This window comes from Phyllostomus hastatus, unplaced genomic scaffold, assembly GCF_019186645.2.
Source record: "Phyllostomus hastatus isolate PE091 unplaced genomic scaffold, TTU_PhHast_1.1 phas_contig_17, whole genome shotgun sequence".
Lineage (NCBI taxonomy): Eukaryota > Metazoa > Chordata > Mammalia > Chiroptera > Phyllostomidae > Phyllostomus > Phyllostomus hastatus.
In genome coordinates, this window is record NW_025333664.1 from 8,668,069 (window position 1) to 8,690,810 (window position 22,742).

Sequence of the window (22,742 nt, forward strand, 5' to 3'; positions counted from 1 at the left end):
CAAGTAACCCAGGTTTCTTTGGAAGGAGGAAAGTGAAGCATTAAGGAAATTAGACAAGTTGTACAAAGCCCAGTGAATGGATTTACACTCATCACATTGAATGTGTATAATGTCTTTTTTTTTTTTTTTGAACTGAATAACTTACCAAGCCTTAGGATTCTTTGAGAGTCTTAGCTCTCAGATTGGTAGGACCGAATCTTTGTCAAACCTCCTGTTATAAAGTGATTTGGAGAAACCAAGGCACTGGGCAGGGGATTGCCAAGAGCTGGATATATAATTGCTTTCTGATTTGGGAGTATAACTGAAAGCCACAACTCAGAAGCTTGGTCTGATTTAACATTGTTGGTTGCTACTTGGCAGCGAGGCTGGTTTCTTAGAAACTGGGTCTTGGCACTGGTTGTTTTGCATGAAGACGATGGTAAATGTTTCTAGGTAGATGGCACAAGGTTACAGAGTACAGTTTTTCTTTTTTGAAAGGAAAAGCCAGTTAACTGTTATGTTGAACCAAACCCCTTATTTAAGAATATGTCACAAGGTACTACTCTTAAAAATCTCTACCATATTATAAGTAGATACTTATTTTGGTTGATTTAAAATGTTTTTCTATGTTTTTATAAGTTTAGATCTTAAAAACATTTCCAGTTTACAAAAATAATGTCTGTGAGGTTAGTTTTTTTTTTTTTTTTTAGGATTTTATCTATTTATTTTAGAGAGATGGAGAAGGGAGGGAGAGAGGGAGTGAAACTCAATGTGTGGTTGCCTCTAGCACACCCCATACTGGGAATATGGCCTGCAACCCAGGCATGTTCCCTGAATGGGAATCAAACTGGTGATGCTTTGGTTCACAGGCCTGCGCTCAATCCACTGAGTTACACCAGCCAGGGCCTGAGTTTAGTTATTTTTAAGAATTTCTCTAGGAAGGAAAGAGGGGAGCTTGATAAGATTTCAAAGCTAGAAATTAAAGCTTGCAGCTTGTTAGGCTGCAGAGGTAATTTTTTTTCACTTTAGTACACAATATGGTGTGGTTTTTCTAGGATAAACAATTAATAATGAATTTTCTTTTAGGGAGTGGTTCTTTAAATGGACCACCCAAAGGTTACATTTGTGTGGAAAGAAAATCCTCCCTTGCCTAGTTGGCATCGGACCAGTTGTGAGACAGGGGCCACATTCAGTCACTTATGCTGGATGCAAAGGTCTTGAACAGCCTGGGTTGTTTCCAGGCATTATTTTTGGCTGATTTTATTGTCTTGTAAGTGATTGTGCCTCCTCAGGGCTGCTTTTCCTATGTCTTTCTCTTGAGCACTGAGTACATAATGTTTTTCCCCCCTCTCTTTTGAGTAGTTTGGTCATATTTCTTTCAAAGAACCATTTAGTATTGTGATTTGACATGTGGGCCTACAATTGGACATTATTTACTTGATATTGACATTGTCTTTTTAGAAAGGATTATGTATGATAGTAGTGATTGCCATGTTTCTGTACTTGTGGGTGCCCTATCTACAGGTGTTTGGATAATTATTGGAGTCAACGAATTGCTGTTTCCAGGGTACGGGGGATGGCAGGTGCTGGTGAGGGGTGAAGTTGGGAAGTGAGTGGACTTGCAGGAAACTTATAACCATGTTGCAACTACAAAGATATGTCAGAAAAGTGTCTTGAAAATAACTGTTGGATGTAAAGATATTTTAGGTATATTTCAAGGCTATTGTAGGAAAAGTGGTTTATTCCTTAACGTTTTTGGTGGTGTTGACAAAGTTTCTCTGAGAATGGAGCATCTCAAAAATTAGATGAGTAGATTTATAGTTCATTGCTTAAAGATCTCTTTTGTATTTTTGAAGAAAAGTTTAACAGATTGACTCCTTTGTAGCACTGGAGAATGTGTAATTTGACATATTAGGGTTCGTATGTAGTAGATGCTTAGTAAATTTTTGTTCAACATTGAATGAATATATCCTAAAATTGCTGTTGATACCGTTAGTACTTCATCATGGCAAGGAACTGGAGTATTCCTATGTCCTCATACTACATGAGATTTAATAAAGGTCTTTGGGGAGATATTTAGTTAAATGTTTGGGGTCATCCTAAAATCTTGTCTGGAATTAGGAGGACTTCTTTCTTTTTTTAAAACATATCTTGTTTGGAGACAACAGTTATTACAATGGTAAATGATGTATTGATTGCAAAAAAGTACAGCTACTTCTTTATAAATCATGAGTGAATCCAGTAAAAAAATAGATATTAAAAAATGATGTTTTTCCATAATTTTTGAAGTAGTTACATCATACTACAGTGATTTAACAATCTGTTAGTTGAGAGTGAATAAGACTACGCATTATTGTGGATAGTTCTGTTAACTGTTTCCAGAAGAGTCAGCCTCGTTGTGTATTAAACACATCATTCAGACTGTATTCAGTGTGGCCTACTCTTGATGATTCACTGCTGAGTGAAGAATATGCATATTGTGCCTGATCACTTGGTGGCACATCATGTATAATTTTTAAAAAGTGCTTTTGTAGGGTTGGTGTGCCCATATGCCTCTTCCCCACAACCCATTAAAAAGTACTTGGCACTTGTAAAATGGTAGCTGCCAGCCAAGGTGAGATTCTGTGTTTATGAGATTTTTTGTCACAAAGCCAAAGTTGGGGTGTGAGGGCTTGGAATTAGGAGTCTTTTAAAAAGAGGAATCCATAATGCTGTTTTATCACTCCTCTTTGTATTAAAGTGCTGATACATGCTTCATAAATTTGGGATTTGAGAATAAGATGAATGTGTTTTCCTGAATTGTTAGTGTCTAAAGCTCTTCAAACAGGAAAAAAAAAAAAAAACAAGGACCTCATCTGTGCTGGAGGCAGGAGTCAGGGAAATAGCACAACAGAGGCTTACCTGTCAAAGGTGTTTCCAATGCAGGGAAAACTGAGGAGTCTGTGTGTTTCAAATTTGACAGCCTCATTTTTTAAAAAATTTTTGTTTTTTTAAAGATTTTATTTGTATTTTATTATTTATTTTTAGAGAGGGAAGGGAGGGAGGGAGAAAGAGAGAGAGAAACATCAATGTGCAGTTGCTGGGGGTTACGGCCTGTAACCCAGGCATGTCCCCTGACTGGGAATCGAACCTGCGACACTTTGGTTCACAGCCCGCGCTCAATCCACTGAGCTACGCCAGCCAGGTAGCCTCATTTTAGTGTAAAATACTGTTCTTCTATAAGGAGACTCCAACAAAGTATTTTAATCTCTTTTGAATCCCTAATTTATCTGGTGGAAAACAATCCTTAAAGATAGATTAAAAGGAAAAAAACAACTTTTCGTTTAAGGGTTTAATATCTTCAGGACTGAGTGCTGGTGAGCAGCAGGTTCTAAATTTATACTGAAGTAATGTACCCCAAATTCCAAGGTTCCTCTGAAGGCTGCTGTGAACTCTATAAACAGCAGTAGTCAAAAGCTGCATTCGATCTCTGAGTTATGTGGGTAAACAATATTTTCCCCCATTTATAACTGTGATGGCTTCTCTTTGGGAGAGGAGCATCTGTTTGGCTAAAACATTAGCATCAGTTTTTTTAGAGCCTTTGAGGTGAAAAGGGGATTTTCTTTTTCTGTTTAAGAATATATAAGCTGCTTGTTACATTAGTAAGATTTTATTTTGTGAGTTAGTGTCTAGGCAGTTGGAACAGCATCCTTGACGCCTCTCCCCACTAGATACTAGTAGGTCCCCTTGACCCCTAGCTGTGACAACCAAATAATATCTCCAGACATTGTCACATGCCTTTGGGGAACAAAATTACCCCTTCTTTAGAACCACTGCTTTAGATTCTCTTTTCAGGCCTAAAGACACATAGAAGTATTAAATTAGCAAATGACTAAACATTTATTAACAAATGAGTACAATTTTTTGGGTTTTAGTATTGGTCATGTTGTAGGAATTAAAAATTTGTAAAGTACACGGCCTTATTAAGAGGGCTTAAAATTTTTTTGTTTGCAGTTTTGAACTAGTTGTTTCAACCAATGGATATAAAGACAACATCTCCAGGTGAACCTGAGGTTAACATTTTTGGGACAGTTATTTAAAAGCCTGTTTGTTCCCTTTCTCAACTTCTAGAAAACCTGTGTATTTTTGTCTGTGATGGAAATTCTGGCAGTGGGCCTGCTATAGACAGCATTAGCCAAAAAAGATCCCTTTGGGCCCCCCCTTTCTAAACTTAGTCATTCATTCAGTCTCAGACTCTCAGAGCCAGAGCAGAGTCGGGTTGCTCCTTCTGGGGTATGGGTAGACCCTGACGCAGACACTTGCTTTGGCTACTTTTTGACCTGTGGTTGGTGTCCTGAAGTTGTGAGTATGCTGTAAGTGACTTTGGGGGGAGGGTAGAAAAATGCCCTCAAGACAGAGTTTAGAAAGACAGGGAGAGGGGGAAGAGCAAGAAAGAAATATTTGGCAGCTGAAGGAAGTAAAGACAATAAAATGAGGTCACATTGGCTATGAGTGCAGCCCAACACAAAACCGTAAATTATTACATTATGAGATTTAAAACATTATGAGATTTTTTTGTGATTGTGTGTTGTAATATATTCAATGTGTGGCTCAAGACAACTCTTCCAGTGTGGCCCCGAGTTGCCAGAAGGCTGGACACCTCTGCTTTAAATGGTTTTGGGCTTGTTTCCGACACTGGCAACTTGTCTAAGGCCATTTTCTAGATCTTCGGTGGAACTATTACTTGGTTCTGGTTCCAAAAGGAAACAAGGAACAACTGCAGTATTGGGCAGTTTTTTGAAGAGGGTAATGTTCATGCTTCTGTGATCCAAAGTGATATTTCATCTGAGGTTTTGAGTTCGGTTTTGGTTTTGGTTTGGTTGAGTTTTGCAGCCTTTTTTGCCCTAAGCAAGAGAGAATGTGCCAGGACTCTTCAAGTGACTTAATTATTCTGGTCTTTCATCTCTTTCTAGAGGTTCAGCTTTCACTAAAAATCATTTTGAGACTTTTTAAAAAGTAAAGTGACAAACAATGGCTCTATAATAAAACTTCATTTGTTTGCTGGTTTCTGCTTTGGTCGGCTTTTTCTGTTCTTTGTTGCTACTAGTTACTTTTGAGTACTTTTGCTTTTAGTATTTTTAGCTTTTCGGTGGACAGTCATGAAAATGAGCAAAACTATCCTTGTTTTTGACTTGTGGAGAAATCAAAATTTATTTAGAACGAATGAATGCCTTTGAGACTTACAAGTTGCAGTAAAACATTCTTCTCCGCTTCTCTAGGCTCTACCCCCACCAGCCACAGCAGTAAAATTGCCAGTCTGAAGTCTTTTCTTCTTCGTCTTCTCCACTTTTGCTTTTAATTGTATATATACTGTAGAATATTCTTCGCTATTTAGATGATTTCTCAGGATCAAATGTTGATGTGGATCCAACAGTTTTTTTCCCCATTGAGGTCTGTAGTTAAATGAGACCACCTCAGAACAAACCTCTTAGGAAAACAAGTTGATCTTTTATCATTATACAAAGAAACAGCAAAAGTGAGAAATACTTTTCTTCAGTCAACTGAAAGGAAAGCTCCAGAGGTGCCAGTCTGAGCATTTACTGAGGCCCTTAAATGGGAGCGGTGCTTATATTTACCCACTGATGGTGGTGTAGCCCAGTTTGCTTTCAGCTTCTTAGAATTTTGAGGCCAGAAACCTTTACCATACCCCATATACTATGGAAAATCCTCTCCATGTTTTAAAATTGTATTTTTGAATATAAGCTGCAATTTGTAATTCTTAATATTCACTGGTAAATATTATACCCTACTGATTTTCTTTTCTTAATATTTGCCAGTAAATATTATTATACCCTACTGATTTTCTTCCTTCCTTCCTTCCTTTCTTTCTTTTTAGAGGGGAAGAGGGGGAGAAAGAGAGGGAAAGAGAACCATCAATGTGTGAGAGATACACCCATCAGTTGCCTCTCAGATACCCCTAACTGGGGACCTGGCCTGCAACTGAGGCATGTATGTGCCCTGACTGGGACTTGAACCGGTGACCTTTCAGTTTGCAGGCTGCTTCTCAGTCCACTGAGCCACACCAGCCAGGGCCTGATTTTCTTCATAAAATGAACATACAGAGCATGTGGGTATTGTGAGTCATTTAAAGACACTTGAGAAAATCACAAGGCCAGGAACCTCTTGTATACCAAAGAGGAACATTTATAATACATCTACATAGCTACATGCTAAATGGGGCTGTTTTTCATACTTGAGAAGGTGACACCAATTTTGACTAAATATTGGCAATTACATATCTCCTCTATAATTTACCTTTTTATTTTTTTTCTTACAACTTTTAGGTAGAACTTTAGACTTCATAGCACTGAATTAACCTGCACTGAAAGCTGTTTACCTGCAGTTATTCACTTTTGTTGAAAGTGACCATGTCTCAAGTTCAAGTGCAAGTTCAGAACCCATCTGCTGCTCTCTCAGGGAGCCAAATACTGAACAAGAACCAGTCTCTTCTCTCACAGCCTTTGATGAGTATTCCTTCTACTACTAGCTCTCTGCCCTCTGAAAATGCAGGTAGACCTATTCAAAACTCTGCTTTACCCTCTGCATCTATTACATCCACCAGTGCAGCTGCAGGTAAGCGTGTGAATCCAAGTGTCTTCTGTTTCAAATGTGTTCTCAGCCTGTTTTTTGATCTGATAAGTAGATTGCAGATGTAGGGAGCTCTCACATTTACCTTCAGGAAGCAGAAGAAAATATTACTGCCCAAGCTTCTTTATCCCAGATGTAAAACACTTTGTTGTGTATTGGGTTGATGGAGGCCTCGGTTGATACACCATTTCAAAGTGTAAAAAAAGAGAATTGAAAACTAAACTATAAAGCCTAGTCTATTATAAAGTGGACACTGGCAGGAAGAATTGAACAGTAAATTTCACTTTGGATAGTCGTTGTTGTATGGGAAAATTTTGCTTTTAAAATGATTTCCCAGAACTGACAAAGAACTTTTGTAAGTGTAAAGCCCCCATTTTGTATGTCTTTAAGATTTTATCCCAAGCAAGGGGGCAGTCAGCTTTACTGGCAAGCAGAAGAGTGCATTGGCATTTGTTAATGTTTATTTTTAATAGGTTTAAGTTGAAGAGATTCCAGGGGTAGTTCAGAAATCATAGTGAGGACCAATTAGAGATTGAACAAAGAAGCAGAGATTTTTTAAAAAGGAAATAAGTTTAGAAGCATTCAGATCTCATTAGGAACCTCAAAGTGACCTAACTGTGCTTATTGATTAGGAAAGACTTCAATACTTCAGAAAAACCCCCTAAAAACAGTATTTTCTCTCCCACCTCCCTGAAGCGGCAAATCCAGTTCAATGGAGTGTCTGCATGGGTGTCTCCATGCCTGAGTCACCTTGTAACAAATGCCTTCCAATCCCTTATACCTGACAGTTTCCTTTGCATTTCATTCTCATTTCCTTTACTTTGTAAACTTATTCTTAGAGGGTTAGCTTGCCCCACTCTGAGCTGCAGGGTTCTAGACTTGGACCAGCTTGCCAGATAGCTTACAGCATTCTTGACTTGTCATAGTCCCTAGAGATTTAATTTTCCCCACATTGGCCATTTGAGATAGTCTTGAAAGGCAATGGCACCAACTCTTTCAGTCCTCTGGGGTTTATTGCTTTTATTTCTAATATGTCTTACAGCTACATCCTGTTGACTTTGTAAAACTCCTGCCCACCAAGGCCATTCTATATTTTCCTTTTATGATTTTCAGACATAGGTAAGGTCTGAGGATAGCAGCCTCTGGAGATCAGACTAGGGACACCCAGTAATGAGAAGTTCAGTTTGTGGAAATCGACATTTATTGTTTGAGAGATGGTGTCGGCATGTTGCGTTTTGTGAAATAATGAACAGAATACAGCTGACAGCTGTTGTGGTGTCTGTTCAGAAGACCTTGTTATTCCCTCGGTTGGTTTTAATAGCAGTGTCATCTGATTTCAGGTCTTGCTTGCCTGCCATGGTTTAGTTATTCCCTTGACTTCTATTCTCTCTCTTTAAAGACACCCTCTCCTAGGTGTCCTGGCCTTAACTGGTTCAGAAAAGATCCCAGCTGCCTTCAGGGATGTGCCCCAGTGTGGTTTGCAGATTTGCATCACTGCTGCTCTAAATCCTTAGACCTTCAGTTTGCTTTCCCTCTTTTTTCATATCCATAGCAGAGCAGCAGTCTGTATACTTGACTTCAATGCTCTTACGTTATTTTTCAGTTCCTTCTAGCATGGCACACCCCAAAGAGAAAACCCCAATGTGTCTTGTGAATGAGTTAGCCCGTTTCAACAAGATTCAGCCTGAGTATAAGCTTTTGCATGAGCAAGGTCCGGCTCACTGTAAGGTAAATATTGTCATACTGCTTGTGCATTTATAACCCACCAGGAATGTTTTCTGTCTTTTTTTATACTGTTGCAAGTGGTGATGTGATTCAGAATATGTATTTCAGAATATGTGATTCAGAATATGCTGAGGTTATTTTAAAGAGATGTAAAAGTATAGATTTTTGGCAAGTTATTTCCTTTTTTTCCTTGTAGAATGGGTTAAATAAAAGATATACTTCTGTTTAGGATATTTGACTTTTAAAGCTCCATTTAGTGTGTGGTAGTTTAGGATTCTGAATAAAGACAATTCTCAAGCACCTGTGAATGAATTCCTATGAGTTTGCCAGGCCCTGGCCCTCCTGGCTGCAGCCTCCCTTTGGCTCCTTTCCTGCTTGTGTGCACGTGTACCTTAGACTGGGCAGGGAGGGGGCGAACCAGAAATCAGTTTTGCCATTTGTTAGCCATCAGGTAAAGGTTTGAAGATGAGAGGTAGAAATCAGCCTCAAAGTGAGTATTCTAGATTGTCTCTGGTGTCAGTTTTCCTCATCATTCCCCTTAGAAAGTGAAAGACTGATTATAATTTGAATGTTTACTATTTGCTTATCAAGAATTCAGGCCTTTAAGTTTGTTTGATATTCATGCTAATGCAGGTCTTGGAATTTAAATGTTTGCATATCTGGCTTTATCTTTTGCTGCTGTAGTATGAGAGGATGTAGTGTGGGAAGGTGCAGTGTGAGAGGTGAGGAATTCAGCCTCCTGTTTCTGGTCCTAGCCCTGTAGTAACATAGATAATTAAGGGTGAGTTATCCGTCTGTGCCTCATTTTTCTTGACATGCAAACCTCAAGCCTTAAATGATAACCACGTTTTCTTTTTTCATCTGACTAAAAGTAACACCAGTCACTATCATAAATAGGGCAGTTAGGTAAGTGGCCTTTGAGGACAGATCTGGTTTTGAACCCTAGCTTCTTTCTAGCTGTGTGACCTTGAGCAAGTTCCAGTTTTTTTTTGAACCTGTTTCCTCATCTGTAAAATGGGGATAATAATACCTACCAAATAGGCCTAGTGTGAAAACTAAATGAGAGAATATATGTCAAAGTGTGGAAACAATGCTTGGTGTTTAGTAAATGCTTGAGAAATGGTAGCTATTATCATCAAGCAATATGCATTTAAGGAAAAACAAATTTTCCACTCAGTTGAAGCTAATTTAACATTATTCTAAAGCATTATTTGAAAAATTTTTTTTTTTTTTTTTACTTTCAACAGGCAATTACTCATTTTTTATCATTATTCTGTTTCTTCTACAGGATTTTTTTTGCAGACCTTAACTTTGGGATTCCCTTTATAAACTGTTTCGGTATTTTTTAAAATACATACTTTCTCTCTTCAACTTCAGTACTTTAGGTAATTTGGCTGTGTGTTTAACCTATAGCTGCGTTTTCTTAAAACCTACAAATCATTCAAAGGGCAAAAGTTATTCCCTCCTAGATGACTGTTCGACCATTTAAAAAGTCAGAGGTCTGGTGTGCTCCTAATTCTTTCAAAACCAAGATTCTAACTTGTTACCAATCATCCACACAGAGGCAACAGAGTGACAGCAGCCGCCGGATGAGTAAGGTCCTGGAGAAAGGCAAGACTGTTAATGGAATTAACTCTTAATTTTGTTTTTTTAGCATTTCCCCCCTCAGTGTCTTTCATGAAAGGATCATGAACATGACTCAGGGCTTGCACAGCACTGCAGGCTTCTGCTCAGACTTCGCAGGCCAGCCAGGGGTTTGTGTTCGTGATATTGGTGCTTAAAATGACTAACCTTGTGACCTGCAGCATCAATACAGGGGACCCCTCATGTTTCGGGGGTGGGAGGGCGTGAAGGAATCTTTCATTTTTTCCCCTTTAGTGGAAGCTGTGCACTGAGGGAATCCTGAAGTTAAGACCTACAAGAAAAATCAGCTGTGAAGGCAAGTTGCCCCCATCCCTTTAGGCACTGCACTGAAGTGACCTAGGCCTACTGAAGTCAACCTTTCTCATGTAAATAGTTTTAAGTGAAATAAAGTGATAGTGATAAAATCAGGAAAATAAAAGCTCCAAAGTAGGGGTGTCAAACTTTGGAGTGCATCAGGGTCATTTTGGGAGATTATTAAAGTCAGACATGCTGACTTGTCCCTCACGTTGTTTATTTGAAATCTCTGGGCTTGTGTGTTTTACCAAGCTTCCTAGTTGTTACTCAAATGGACGCTAAAGTTAACAGATCACAGTGCTCTGATGGGTGATCGTTTTCTGGCAGTATTACTTCAATACTGATAGCATTAATATAACTTAATTTTAAGAGTGGAATGGAGTTACCTTTATACTTAAAAGGGGAAGAGAAGCTTGCCATTTGTTGAGAACGAAATTAGCTGTTTGGGTGCTTCCTTAGAATTGAATTCAAAAACGTTTTTTTAGCTCTTTGCTTGCTGTAGATCTGATTTTCGTTTGCAAGTGGAGGCAGCGTCTGAATAGTGCAGTCTTAGGAAAGTGAAAGGCAACATTTTACAACGTGGCCGACATTCCCAAATGTATTCAGGTTTTTGTCCTACTGGTGGTGTGTTTTCAGAAAGGAGTCCACAAACACATTACAACATTAAAACAAATATTGTCTTAACTTGTATGAGGTGTTGTGTGTCCGAATCAAGTTTGCTAAATTTCCTCCATGAGAAGTAATTCGAAGACAGTTGTTATTTGGATGGCTTCCAAATGCGTCTAATGTTTTAATAAGAAAACATTTTAAAACCTGTACTTACTCCCATCCTTCAAACAGTTTTTTCATGGAGTATTATCCATTACTAGTTTTATATATATCTATATCAACAAGATACAGATATATCTCTTTCTATATATATCTATCTTTTTGTGTTTGTAAAAACAAAGAAGGTGGTGATAGGATAAATTACCAACAAAATGACCAGGCTTTTTAAACCATGACCATAAAAAATGTTCAGGGTCCAAGTGACATATTACAATTAACATCAGGTTTCATGAATTGAGAGCTCACAATTTTCATTTGTAGGTGTTTACAGTACAGCTAACACTTGGAGATCAGCACTGGGAAGCTGAAGGAAGTAGTATTAAAAAAGCCCAACACACAGCTGCTGCCAAAGCTTTGGAAGGAACAAAATTTCCTAAACCCATAGTCCGCCCTTTTCGTAGCGAAGGAAGGAATCCAGGTATTATGCGTGGGCCAAGACAGGTTCCTTTCAAAAGTGTGCCGAGAGGTACCCATTTAGTATGTATGTGAATTCTTCTAACTAACTTGTTGATTTTGAAAGCACAGATTCCACACTACCAGTGGCAAATGCTTATCCTGACTCTGTAGGAGTGGTTCCCAATCTATGGTTCCTTGACTCCTGGCGATCTGGAGAGGCAGTCATGGAAGGTGGGGGTGTCACCAGACAATTTCTAAAATTTCAGAAAAGCTTAGTGACAAACATGTTTTCCCTTGTTAGGGTGTACAGAGTGCCAAGAATGCAGTTTCAGCTAGCATCACTTCACTCAGTGTGCTAACAGTGATTATAACGTGTTGATCAGAAATTCTCACTGTCAGTTAACGTGCCTCCTGTTTTTAAAAAGAATGAGGAAATAAGTACAAATCAGTAGATAGTGTCTCTTCCAACAAGGGAACCAAGCGAGAAAAATACTAATGAAGAAGAGTGTCTGCTGGGAAGTTGGGAACCACTGGACTGGCAGCCGTGGGAAGAGTGGTGTTTTAGCCGTCACCCTTCCAGTGCCTGAAGTCACCCCAGGCCCTTTGTGTGCGGGAACCACCCAGGAAGGCCTTGGTCACACCTTTTTCATTGCTTTTGATTTCTTTGTGGTATTACGTCTTTAAATTCATTCTCTACTGCACAAAAATTTGATGCGTCAGAACTGCTCTTCAATGATTCAGATATTTAAGTGTAACTATGAATTATATAAAAATATAATCCTGATGTTAGGTAGAGAAGAGTTGGTTATTCATGTGACCCTCTAACTTTTGCGAACCCAAAGGTATTCTTACACATTTGATTTATGCACTAAATTTAGTTAGACCAGTGATAGTGCAGAATCAAATCATTTTTACTGTCCCGTATATAATGTCCCAAAGGGGCCTTTTAAAGTGGATTTGTGTGTGCATTTAAATTGAACTTTGCCATTGCTAGTGTTGTTCTGTGTTTGATATGGAAGTGTTGCTTTTAAATGTGGTTGTACACTGATACTAATCTTTCCAGGTTGGTTTTCTTTTTAAAGGTTTATGAATTGGATGCACTTAGAAAAAATTGGAAAATGAATAGTATATGTTCTCTAAAGCTTATAATTCTGGGGTTAACCCAAGATACACTTGCTCCTATTGTGTGTAAAAACAATTCATTTTTCCCAATAAGTATTACTACATGATTGATCGGCCCAATCCTAGTATAAATAGTGAGAACGGAGGTATCTGAATATTTTGTGGGTCTCATCTGACTTCTTCAAATAGAATTTACTTGCCCCCTCCTCAGTGATTCTACACCTGCCCTTATTACATCTTCTATTGCATTGTAGCTCTTTGAGTGTATTTTGTGTTCTTTGAGCTACTCTGGGGCAAGAATTGTCCCCAAGCTTATTAGCACAGTGCTTTGCACCCAATTAGTACTTAATAAATGCGTTGTTCTGTGAAATAGTGTGTACAAACATACTTCTAAGTGTAAGCCAATTGCCAAGTAAGTCAGTACAACCAAAGTTATGTTGGTTTAAGTGTTCCCAAACAATAAAATGACTGCGCAAGTCACTTTATTGGGATTTTAAAATCCCATTAAAAATGGGATTTTTTAATCATGGAAGTTGATAGATATATATTGGAACTTATTTCTGACGACTGGAATGTGTGGCTTTCACTGATAACATATTGTGTTAAATTGCTGCTCCCTTTAATAGTCCCGTAATACATTTTGTGTTGTTGACTGTGTGTTTATAGCTAGAGATCACAGCAGATTCTTGGATATCCTCACCTGATGCCTAGCAGTACAGTATTTAGACGCTTTCATGAAATGTATCATGAATCAATTAGAGAAAGCATGCTCTTTTTAAAAATTTTTTAACTCTCATTCTCATGTCAGAAAAAAAAAACCAGTTCTTGTGTTAATTCTGTGTTGCAGACAGCATAACCCCTACTGTAGAGCTAAATGCACTGTGCATGAAACTTGGAAAAAAACCAATGTACAAACCCGTTGACCCTTACTCTCGGATGCAGTCCACCTATAACTACAACATGAGAGGAGGTGCTTATCCCCCAAGGTATGTATGTATTTTAAATACAGGTGAAAATTTATCTGATCTTTTTCTTTTAATTAATTTTTGAGAAGAGAGCAGGGGTAGGGGGGAGAAGAGAGGAAGAGAAACATTGATTTGTTGTTCCAGTTATTGATGCATTCATTGTTTGACTCTTGTATGTGCCCTGACTGGGGATCAAACCCGCAACCTTGGTGTATTGGGACAATGCTTTAACCAACTGAGCTACCTGGCCAGGGCCATCTGATCTTTTGCAAAGAACAGTGAAATCTATAGATTGTGGAGCACATGACGATTTGGTTATTTTGGCTTGTCACATGTTGAAGCCAGTTTTCATTGTGTTGGTGTCTCTGGAATGTCTCGATGCTCTTTTATCTCCAGTTGTTGGAAAGGGCCAGAGCATGTTCCTCTCAGGCAGTGTGGCTTGTGCCCCCCAGTGGTCTTGTTAAAGATTGCCCTGGGAACTGCTTTGTGTCACTGAGGCATATTTGAATATGAACATGAGTCCCACAATACTGTGATTCTCAGCATTTCCTGGTTTCCTGGGTACTTTTTGACATTTGAATTTATGTGCTTTGTAAATAGTCTTGGCGTACAGGTGTAATAACAGTACTCATTGAACCTGGAAATGCCACGTGCTAAAAACCTTCTGCTCTCAGTCATAAGCCGTTAATGGATAGAGCAGTGATCGAAATTGGACGTCTTTATTTCCCTACCCTACTTGGGGGTGGGGACAACCAAAGCCATTTAAAAAATACAAACTCTAAAGTTTGTAGCCCAGCCTCTGCCAGGCTGTAAGCTGTTGGGACTTGCAGAAATGAGGGTCCTTTTGAAAAGACTTCTGTTGAAAAATTCCCAGCCTTTTGCGGAAACAACACAAGTGTGACTCTCAGATATGAGAAAGCAGAGCAAGTTAAGTTTTCTGATTCCGTCAAAGCCTAGTCCATTTTAGAGTTTGTAAATACTGTGTGAAAGTTCTAATCTAGGGTAAATTTACTCTGCATATATGACGACAACCTCGTTGGCCAGCAAACACTAACACAGTTAGGACCCATGATGGAGGGGAAATACCTGGAATTTTCCAGAGAATGTATGGGTGACTCATCGATCTGAGACTAATTTTCTTCACCTCCTTTTATTTTTAGGTACTTTTACCCATTTCCAGTACCACCCTTACTTTATCAAGTTGAACTTTCTGTGGGAGGACAGCAATTTAATGGGAAAGGAAAGACGAGACAGGCTGCGAAACATGATGCTGCTGCGAAAGCTTTGAGGATCCTGCAGAACGAGCCCCCGCCCGAGCGGCTGGAGGTGAGGAGAGAGCAGAGCTGGAGCTCCTCGGCACTGCGGGGCGAGCAGGGTGGCCTGGAAGGCATCGCCTCAAGTGCCTTTCCTAAGGAGGTGCATTGGGAGCTGTCTGTGACTTTTGTTGTCTGATAGCTTACAAGATTTTGTATTCTGGTAGCTTTCTTGCCTTTTTTTCAAAAATTTCTTAGCAAGAACGGTGCCTTCTTTTTCAGTCTGTGGCATAGTTTTGAGTGAACATGTTAGAAAGAATGTTAGAAAGATTGTGAACTCAGTTGAACTGTGAAGAACGTGCATGGACGAATTCCTCGGTGTTAAAGGTCATCATGCTTGTCAGAATCTACTGTGATTTACAGTGTCAGGTTAGAGAATTTTCTGAAGCCATTTTTGAGTAGTCACTCTTTGTTATATTCAAGTGCCAGTTATCTGTTGCTGCATAACAAAGCATCACAAAACTTAGTGGCTTAAACACCTACAGGTACCTTGCTCACGAATCCAACTTCAGGTTGACACTTGGCAGGGAGACCTTGTCTGCGCCACATAGCTATGGCTGCGGCAGCTGTGTAGGAGACGGAGAGCCCACTTTCAGGTTGGCGCCCTCACACGGCTGGGACGGTACTGCTGGCTGTCTTCTGGCTGTGGGCTGGGAACTAAGTGGGGGCTCTGGCTCAGAGACCTCAGCTGCCCTCTCAGTTAACTTGTGTAAAGGCTGCTCACACACCCTCGTGGTCCGGCAGCTGGGTACCGAGAGGGAGCATCCTGGGAGACAGGAAAAGGGAAGCAGCTGCCAGCGTTTCTTAAGGCCCGGGCCCAGAAATCAGCACAGCACTGCTTCTAGCTTATTCTATAGGTCAGACGGGCACAGAGCCCACATTCAAAAGGAAGATATAAAGAATCTCATTTTTTAAAAATTCAGGTAAAATTCACGTCATAAAAATTCACAATTTTAACCATTTTTAAGCCCCATAGTTCAGTGGTTTTTAGTACATTCATAATATTGAGAACACTACCTCTAGAGGAGAGGAGTATAGGAAAACTTGGACCATGTTTTAAAACTACCACAATAGGAAAATGATTTTTAACTTTTTGTGACTAAATAGGAATCTGGGTCTTAGGAAATCAGTGACTCCATGCCACCAAGGGGCCAGAGCCTGGTTAATACCCCTGATGAGGCAGAGTCTGACTGCCATCAGTGCAAAGGAAACTCATTGAGCAGAAAACATGGAGACTTCATGGTTCTGTTGAATCATAGCATGGAATGCCGTCTGGAAATACCTCTGGGAAGCATCTGATTTTTCCTGTTCAAGGAACAAGTTTACAGATAAGGTCTTGCATCGAACACTGGTCTGAATGTTTGATGACAGGTGTGAGCTCAAGTGAACCCCTAGCAAGGTGCCTGCTGCGCTCCATCGTACTGAGGCTGTTCTCCGGGGTGCCCCATCTCAGGATGGTGCTCTGTGGCTTCAGGGCTGGCCACACATGGGTGGGCGGGTTGATTTGCTACAGTGCATTTTCATTTTCTATTGTAATTACACATTTTTAGAGATGATCTCTTTCCAGCGTCTCCACAGACCCAGTAAAAGAAAATGGACTATAACTTAGAAGAGGGGGATTTAGTGAAGTTAATAGAATGAGCTTTTCGATGGTGAGATTTGGTAAAACACCAAAAGCTAGTGTAATTTGGGGCATTTTGGAGGCTTCTCATTTTTTTTAATAGAATATCTACTTTATTCTTTTTTTTTTTAAGATTTTATTTATTTATTTTTAGAGAGGGAAGGGAGGGAAAAAGAGAGAGAGAGAGAAACATCAGTGTGCGGTTGCTGGGGGCCGTGGCCTGCAACCCAGGCATGTGCCCTGACTGGGAATCGAAACTGTGACACTTTGGTTCGCAGCCCATGCTCAATCCACTGAGCTCCGCCAGCCAGGGCTCGGCTTCTCATTTTTTGACTTGACTTTGATGCTAATCTAATTGGACTCAGGTGGAGTAAGTATTTTCTTGGTTCCTTCCAGCCAGCAGTTATTAAAAGATTATTGATCACTGGTGTGTGGGTTGTCTGTTTCAGAATCATTTGAGAAGTTTTTTTTAAAAAATCTTTTGGCCCAGCCCACAATGATTCTAATACAGTAGGTCTAGGGTGAGACCCAGGAGTGTGTCTTTTGCCTTTTATCTTTTTTAATGTGCTGTTGGAGTAATTCTAAAGCATGGTCAGAGTTTGGGAACCACAGGTCCTAAGTATTATCAGTGCTTTGCAGGCAGTTTCCCGCTCTGAGTCCTCCTTGGAAGCACTCAGTTTATTGTCAGACAGTGAAAGTATCTGTTGGGGTCTCTGAGCCCGCCCATCACTCCCAAGAGCAGCGGTGCTCAGCTCGGGCCAGTGGGCAGAGGCTGTAGTAGACGTGCCCTCCTGGGCTCATCTCATATGTGTAAGGAGCTCTGCGGAGAGCAAAGTTCCCATCTGTTCATGCCCTTTGTCTCCTCCCCTTTGCCCCTTCTCTTCGTTGTGTGTAGTTGGAGGCAGAGACAGTGCCCTTCAGAAATGGTTCAGGGGCTGGCCTTAGCTAGTGCCTCAGAAATAAGAATCATTAACACAGATAAAACATTTTCTTTGAACTAGTAAATGAAACACTTGGCCTCCCACCTAAACAAGCTGCCCCCGGTAGGTGGGTAGTAGAGGGTAAAGAGAGACATTTTCAAGAGATAACATGAAATTTTTTTTTTTTTTTACAAATAATGCATTCGAGAGATACAATTTTTTAAAATTCACAAAATGAAAAACAAATGGTTTATAAATGTACCACTCGTAGATAATCATAAACATTTCAGTAGATATCAGTGCATATATAAGTAAATACACAAACGGGATGATATTGTACAGTAACAACCTTTTTTTACTGGTGTGCTTGTCATGAATATATTATGCCACTTTCTGATTCCGTGGAGGACTCAGATTCAGGTGTATCTAAGCTCTTTTTAATGGCTGTAAAGTGTTGCGTTGTGTGCACATGCCAGTTTATTTTTTCAACAGAGGCTTGGCTGTTCAGTTGGTTTGCATTTTTTCCTGTTATAAAATAGGTCATGAAGAACACTTGTAATTAAATCTGTGTGTGTGTCTGTGGCTGTTTTCGCAGACCACAGTCCTAGAAGTGGACTTGTACATCGCGTGTGGTCAAGTTCCCCGTCCGGAAGATGGTACCGTTTTGGACTCTGCTAACAGGGCGTGAGCATACTTTTTTGCCCATGGCCTGCCAGCGTTGGAGATTGTCTGCTACTGAAAATTTTGGAGCATGTGATTGTGTGGCGGATCATTTCATTTGCTCTAGAACATAGTCAAGGCAGCAGTTTCTGTCTCCAAGGCAGGTGTAGTCTGGTCCCTTGACGACAGGCATTGTGCTGGGTCCCTTCCCCTGTGGAGCTTGTTGAAGGGAGCTCACAGACCTTCACATCAGTATCATCAAAAGTGCAGTGAGTGCTAGGATGGAAAAGCAAGTGTTCTGAGAGCGTAAAAGGCCTTGTTTCGAGTGGAGTCATGGTGGTGTATTCAGAGAAGTTCCCTCTGAGGGAGTCATTTAAGCTGAGACTATTATGATGAGCAAAGAGCAGGGGGAGGGAGGTGTTTTGCCAGCCAAGGGAGCAGCTCATGCAGAGGTCCTGATTTGGGATGGCACTTTTCCTTTATTTTATTTTAAATCTAAGGCTTTTGCTAATAAAGGATGACTTTTTGTCATCCTGAGCTGTTTGGAAGGTGAGAATTCGGAGTTTTTCTTTTCCCATCCTTACTGGCAACGAGAAGAGAATTGACAGTGGAACACATTTTGTTATTAGACAAACCAGAAGATGAATGCAGAGGGACAGATAGCACTCTACACTCTTAGTTGCGATGGTGAGATTGAGTGCTTAAGTAAGATCTCAGACTGTGAGTCTTAGATGATACCTCAGATAAATTTTCCCCCACTCAAGAATCGGCGAGTGGATAATATAGTCCTGTGGGTGTGCAAAAAGGAAATGTGTATTGTCTTCTGGTCATTCAGCAGAAAGAACTTCGTCACACAATATTTTGCAACACGAACCTGGACCATCCTGTTCTGATCTTTAAAAAAAAAAAATGTGTGAGAACATTCTTTCATTCTTTGTGATGTTTGGCCACCAGAATTTCTTAATCATTGTCCACAAAATAAGTGGACAAATGCAAAAGGAAGTGTTATATACAAAGATGAGAGGAAAGAAATAGACGATATAATGAAAAAGATCATTAGATTGATCCCTCCTTGGAGTTTATAAATGTAAAAATGAAAACATTTTTTTTAGTTACGGGACAAATAAGATGGTCGTTCTCCTGTAATTTGAGAAACTCAAAATTATGAGTTTCAAAAGTAGTGTCTCTTGATAACACTGGTACAAGAAGAATCAGAGTCATGATAATCCAGAACTTACTGGAGATGGGTTTGAAATCGAGCATTGGTACAGGTGGGCTGTGCCCTGGGTTCAGGTGTGCCAGCTGATGAACAGTTAGTTGCATAAATGGACCTTGCCCATTTCAGGTACATGTGCCTTCCAAACTACAAACCTGGGATAAAACTTGGGTTTGCTATTTTAAATTCGTATTTAAATGATTTTTGTTATCCTTTATTCTATATGTTATTTGTAAAATGACTTAAACTATAGAAAAATAAAAAGAGTCTTTTGGAGCCAGATGGTAAATGGTGATGACGATTTTTTCCTGGCATGCTGAGGGTTAAGCATGGTTCAGAGTGTTTTTTTCTTTTCTTAATGTTGCCTAGATTTTATTGCTGAACCATACACTATGGGATTGATGTTAACAGTAATTCCCACCTCATGAAGGTAAGACTAAGGGCCTACCTACTGCACTTTCCCCATCTTCCTGGGAACGGTATTTGTGGGTTTGTTTGAGTCATTTGCTGCTTCCCCCATGGCAACATTTTGTCCAGTTCAGATAATATCAAAATTATTCATGTAAAAGAGCAACATAATCTCACTTCCAAATAAATGTATATCTTTGTTTCCTCTTTTTCATTTTTATTTTACTGGCTGCTTTGTCCCTGTTGAAATTCCTTTGGAAGCAATGGCTTAGAGCAGTGAATCTCAACTCTGGTTGCTGGTAAAATCACCTGGGGACTTAAAAAACATACTGTACATAAATCGGATATCTAGGCCCTGCCTGCAAAAATTTGAAATCACCTGTCAGGTGCAGGGCTCCGACAGCCGTCTTTGTAAAGCTCCCAAGTGATGCTGATGCTGCTGTGGTTGAGAGCCACCGGCCTGGAGTCTCGATTTAGCAGTAGACCACTGTTTGCTGTCAGACTTATGTGGAACCTCAATATATAAAGTAAAAAAGTAGCATTTCATTAGTGCAAACTTAAAAGTTTGAACTTTATAATATTAAGGCAATCAGTTAAAATAATTTATGTAAATTTTCACATCACATAATTATACTGTATGTTGTTTCCATCCATTAAAAAAGAAACATGGCTGGGAAAGGCACAGTCTCGTTTTAGAGTAGTAGGTAACTCTGCCGTGGAGAGGAAAGTGAGAAGCACATCGTTGTGTTTCTTAAAAAAGAAAAAAAATTAATGTCAGTAGTACTTAATGTTGACATTTGTTAAATCCAGTTGCCTGTTACATTATTTATACTTTTCTGCATGTTTAGAATAGGTCATAATTTAAAATAAAAGTTAAAATTAATTGGGCTGGTATAATCACAAAAATTAAAAATTTGGGTACGTGCATGGCAATTGATGTCTTCTGTCAGCCTCATCACCTGGTTTATCTCCAACTTTTGTTTTGGTTGCACATAAGGAGAACATTCCCACGGACACAATTCCTGAGCATGAGAGTGGACCATTTTTTAAAAGCTCATTCATTTAAAAAAATCTCTGGATAGTCTTCAAATAAATAGCTGTCAAAATTTTGACAGTCGTCTGTGTGTTAATATTTGATGTGAAACACATGCTTTTCTGTTGCTTTAAAAACCATTAAGATAAAATATACATAAAGAAGGTGATCACTTTAACCATTTTTAAGTGTAGTGTTCTGTGGCATTAAATATATTCTCAGTGTTGTGCAACCATCACCATCATTTGTTCTCAGAACTTTTTCACCCCTTCACATGGAAACTCCCGTACCTTTTAAACAGTAACTCCCCCGTCTCGTCCCCACCCCGGGTGACCTCTGTTCCACTTCTGTCTCCGTGCACTTGCCTGTTCTAGACACCCATCTAAGTGGGTGTTCGTGTTTGTGTTTGGCTTATTTCAGTCGTCATGATTTTTCAAGGTTTATCCATGTTGAAGCACGTTTCAGAATTTCATTCCTTTTTAAGGCTGAACGATACTCCGTTGTATGAATATTCCACATGTTGCTTTACCCCTTTGTCTGTTGACGGATGTTTGAGTTTCCACCTTTTAGCTATTGTGAATAATGCCGTGAGCAAGGGTGTGCAAGTGTCTGTCGGAGTCCCTATTTTAAATTCTTGCGAGTATATATCTAGAAGGGGAATTGTTGGGTCATATTGTAAATCTATGTATAACTTTTCGAAAAAACCAGCAAACTTTTCCATAGAGCTTGTACCATTTTACATTCTCAGCAGCAACATACAGGGGTTCCAATTTCTCCACATCTTTGCCAACACTTGCTGTTTTTTGTGGCCATTCTTAAGGGGGTGAAATGGTCTCTCATTGTGGTTTTGATTTGCATTTCCCAAGTGATGTTGAGCACCATTTCCCATGCTTTCTGTCTATTTGCATATCTTCTTTGGAGACATGTTTATTCAAATCCTTCCCCTATTTTTGAGTCGGGTTGTTGTTGTTGAGTTTTGTAGGAGTTCTTTTTATGTTCTGGGTGTTAATTCTTTATCAGATATATGATTTGCATATATTTTCTCATATTCCGTAGGTTGTCTTTATTCTGTTGATAGTGTTCTTTGCTGCACAAGTTTCTAATTTTGATGAAGTCCGATTTAGTTTTTATTTTGTTGCCTGTGCTTTTGGTGTTACATCCAATAAATCATTGCCAAATTCAGTGTTATGAAGCTTTTCCTTGATATGTTTTCTAAGACTTTTATCATTTTTGCCCTTATGTTTAGGTCTTGAGTTAATTTTTGTATATGGTGTAAGGTAAGGGTCCAGGTTCCTTGTGTGTGTGTGTGTGTGTGTGTGTGTGTGTGTGAATATCTGGTTTTCCCAGCACCATTTGTTGAAGATGCTTTAAAATTTAACAACTAAATGTCAAACCAAACCTCCACGGAACCCATGCCTCATGAGGTACCTTGCTTGAAGATTTACAGCTTTAAGGCTTCCTCATAAAAAGGCAGGCCTTCTTTCTCCTTAGGATTTAACAAGAATAAAAGTGTGTTTAGCTTAATAAACCACCGGAAATGCTATGCAAATAATGTTGACCAGGCAGAGGGTGCAGGGAAGCCAGGCTGGAAAGAAGACAGTAGCATCATGGAAGGGAGGGAAGGAACTATAAGTAGTGTCTGGGATAAACGTGTTTGTACAGGACTATATTCTTGATTGTATTCATTTTTTAAAAACTTCAATTTTTATTTCTTTTAATTACAGCTTAAAGTGATGATCCAGTGTAGGTATAGGATCTACCTGATAAAATGTAAGGAAATGTGGATAGTCCTGTACACCTTGCTCATTCAGCCATTTCAGCCACAGGTTCCTGTCAGACACGTCTAATCTCGGAAATAGGGTTTTATAATTTGTTGACTGAAGAGTCCCAGTAACATGAGGAAGAGCACAGGTTGCTGGCCTGCCATGATTTGGGGGCACTTTGCTGCTCTGGAGCTTCTCCAGTTAGTTCCTCCTCCTACTGGGCAGCAC

General features: G+C 39.6%; 1 protein-coding gene across 8 annotated transcripts in view; it reads left to right on the forward strand.

Moving 5' to 3' along the window:
- STAU1 (staufen double-stranded RNA binding protein 1) overlaps positions 1-22,742 on the forward strand; it is a 50,620-nt gene that overhangs the window by 10,993 nt on the left and 16,885 nt on the right. For 5 of the 8 annotated variants that reach the window (XM_045833239.1, XM_045833240.1, XM_045833242.1 and 2 more), the window contains 5 exons: positions 6,303-6,591; positions 8,210-8,334; positions 11,359-11,515; positions 13,463-13,601; positions 14,741-14,906. In XM_045833239.1, the coding sequence (XP_045689195.1) occupies positions 6,387-6,591; positions 8,210-8,334; positions 11,359-11,515; positions 13,463-13,601; positions 14,741-14,906 (792 nt within the window). In that variant the 5' untranslated portion in view covers positions 6,303-6,386. The remainder of the gene's footprint in view (positions 1-6,302; positions 6,592-8,209; positions 8,335-11,358; positions 11,516-13,462; positions 13,602-14,740; positions 14,907-22,742) is intronic. The other 3 variants (XM_045833244.1, XM_045833245.1, XM_045833246.1) reach the window with 1 other exon arrangement.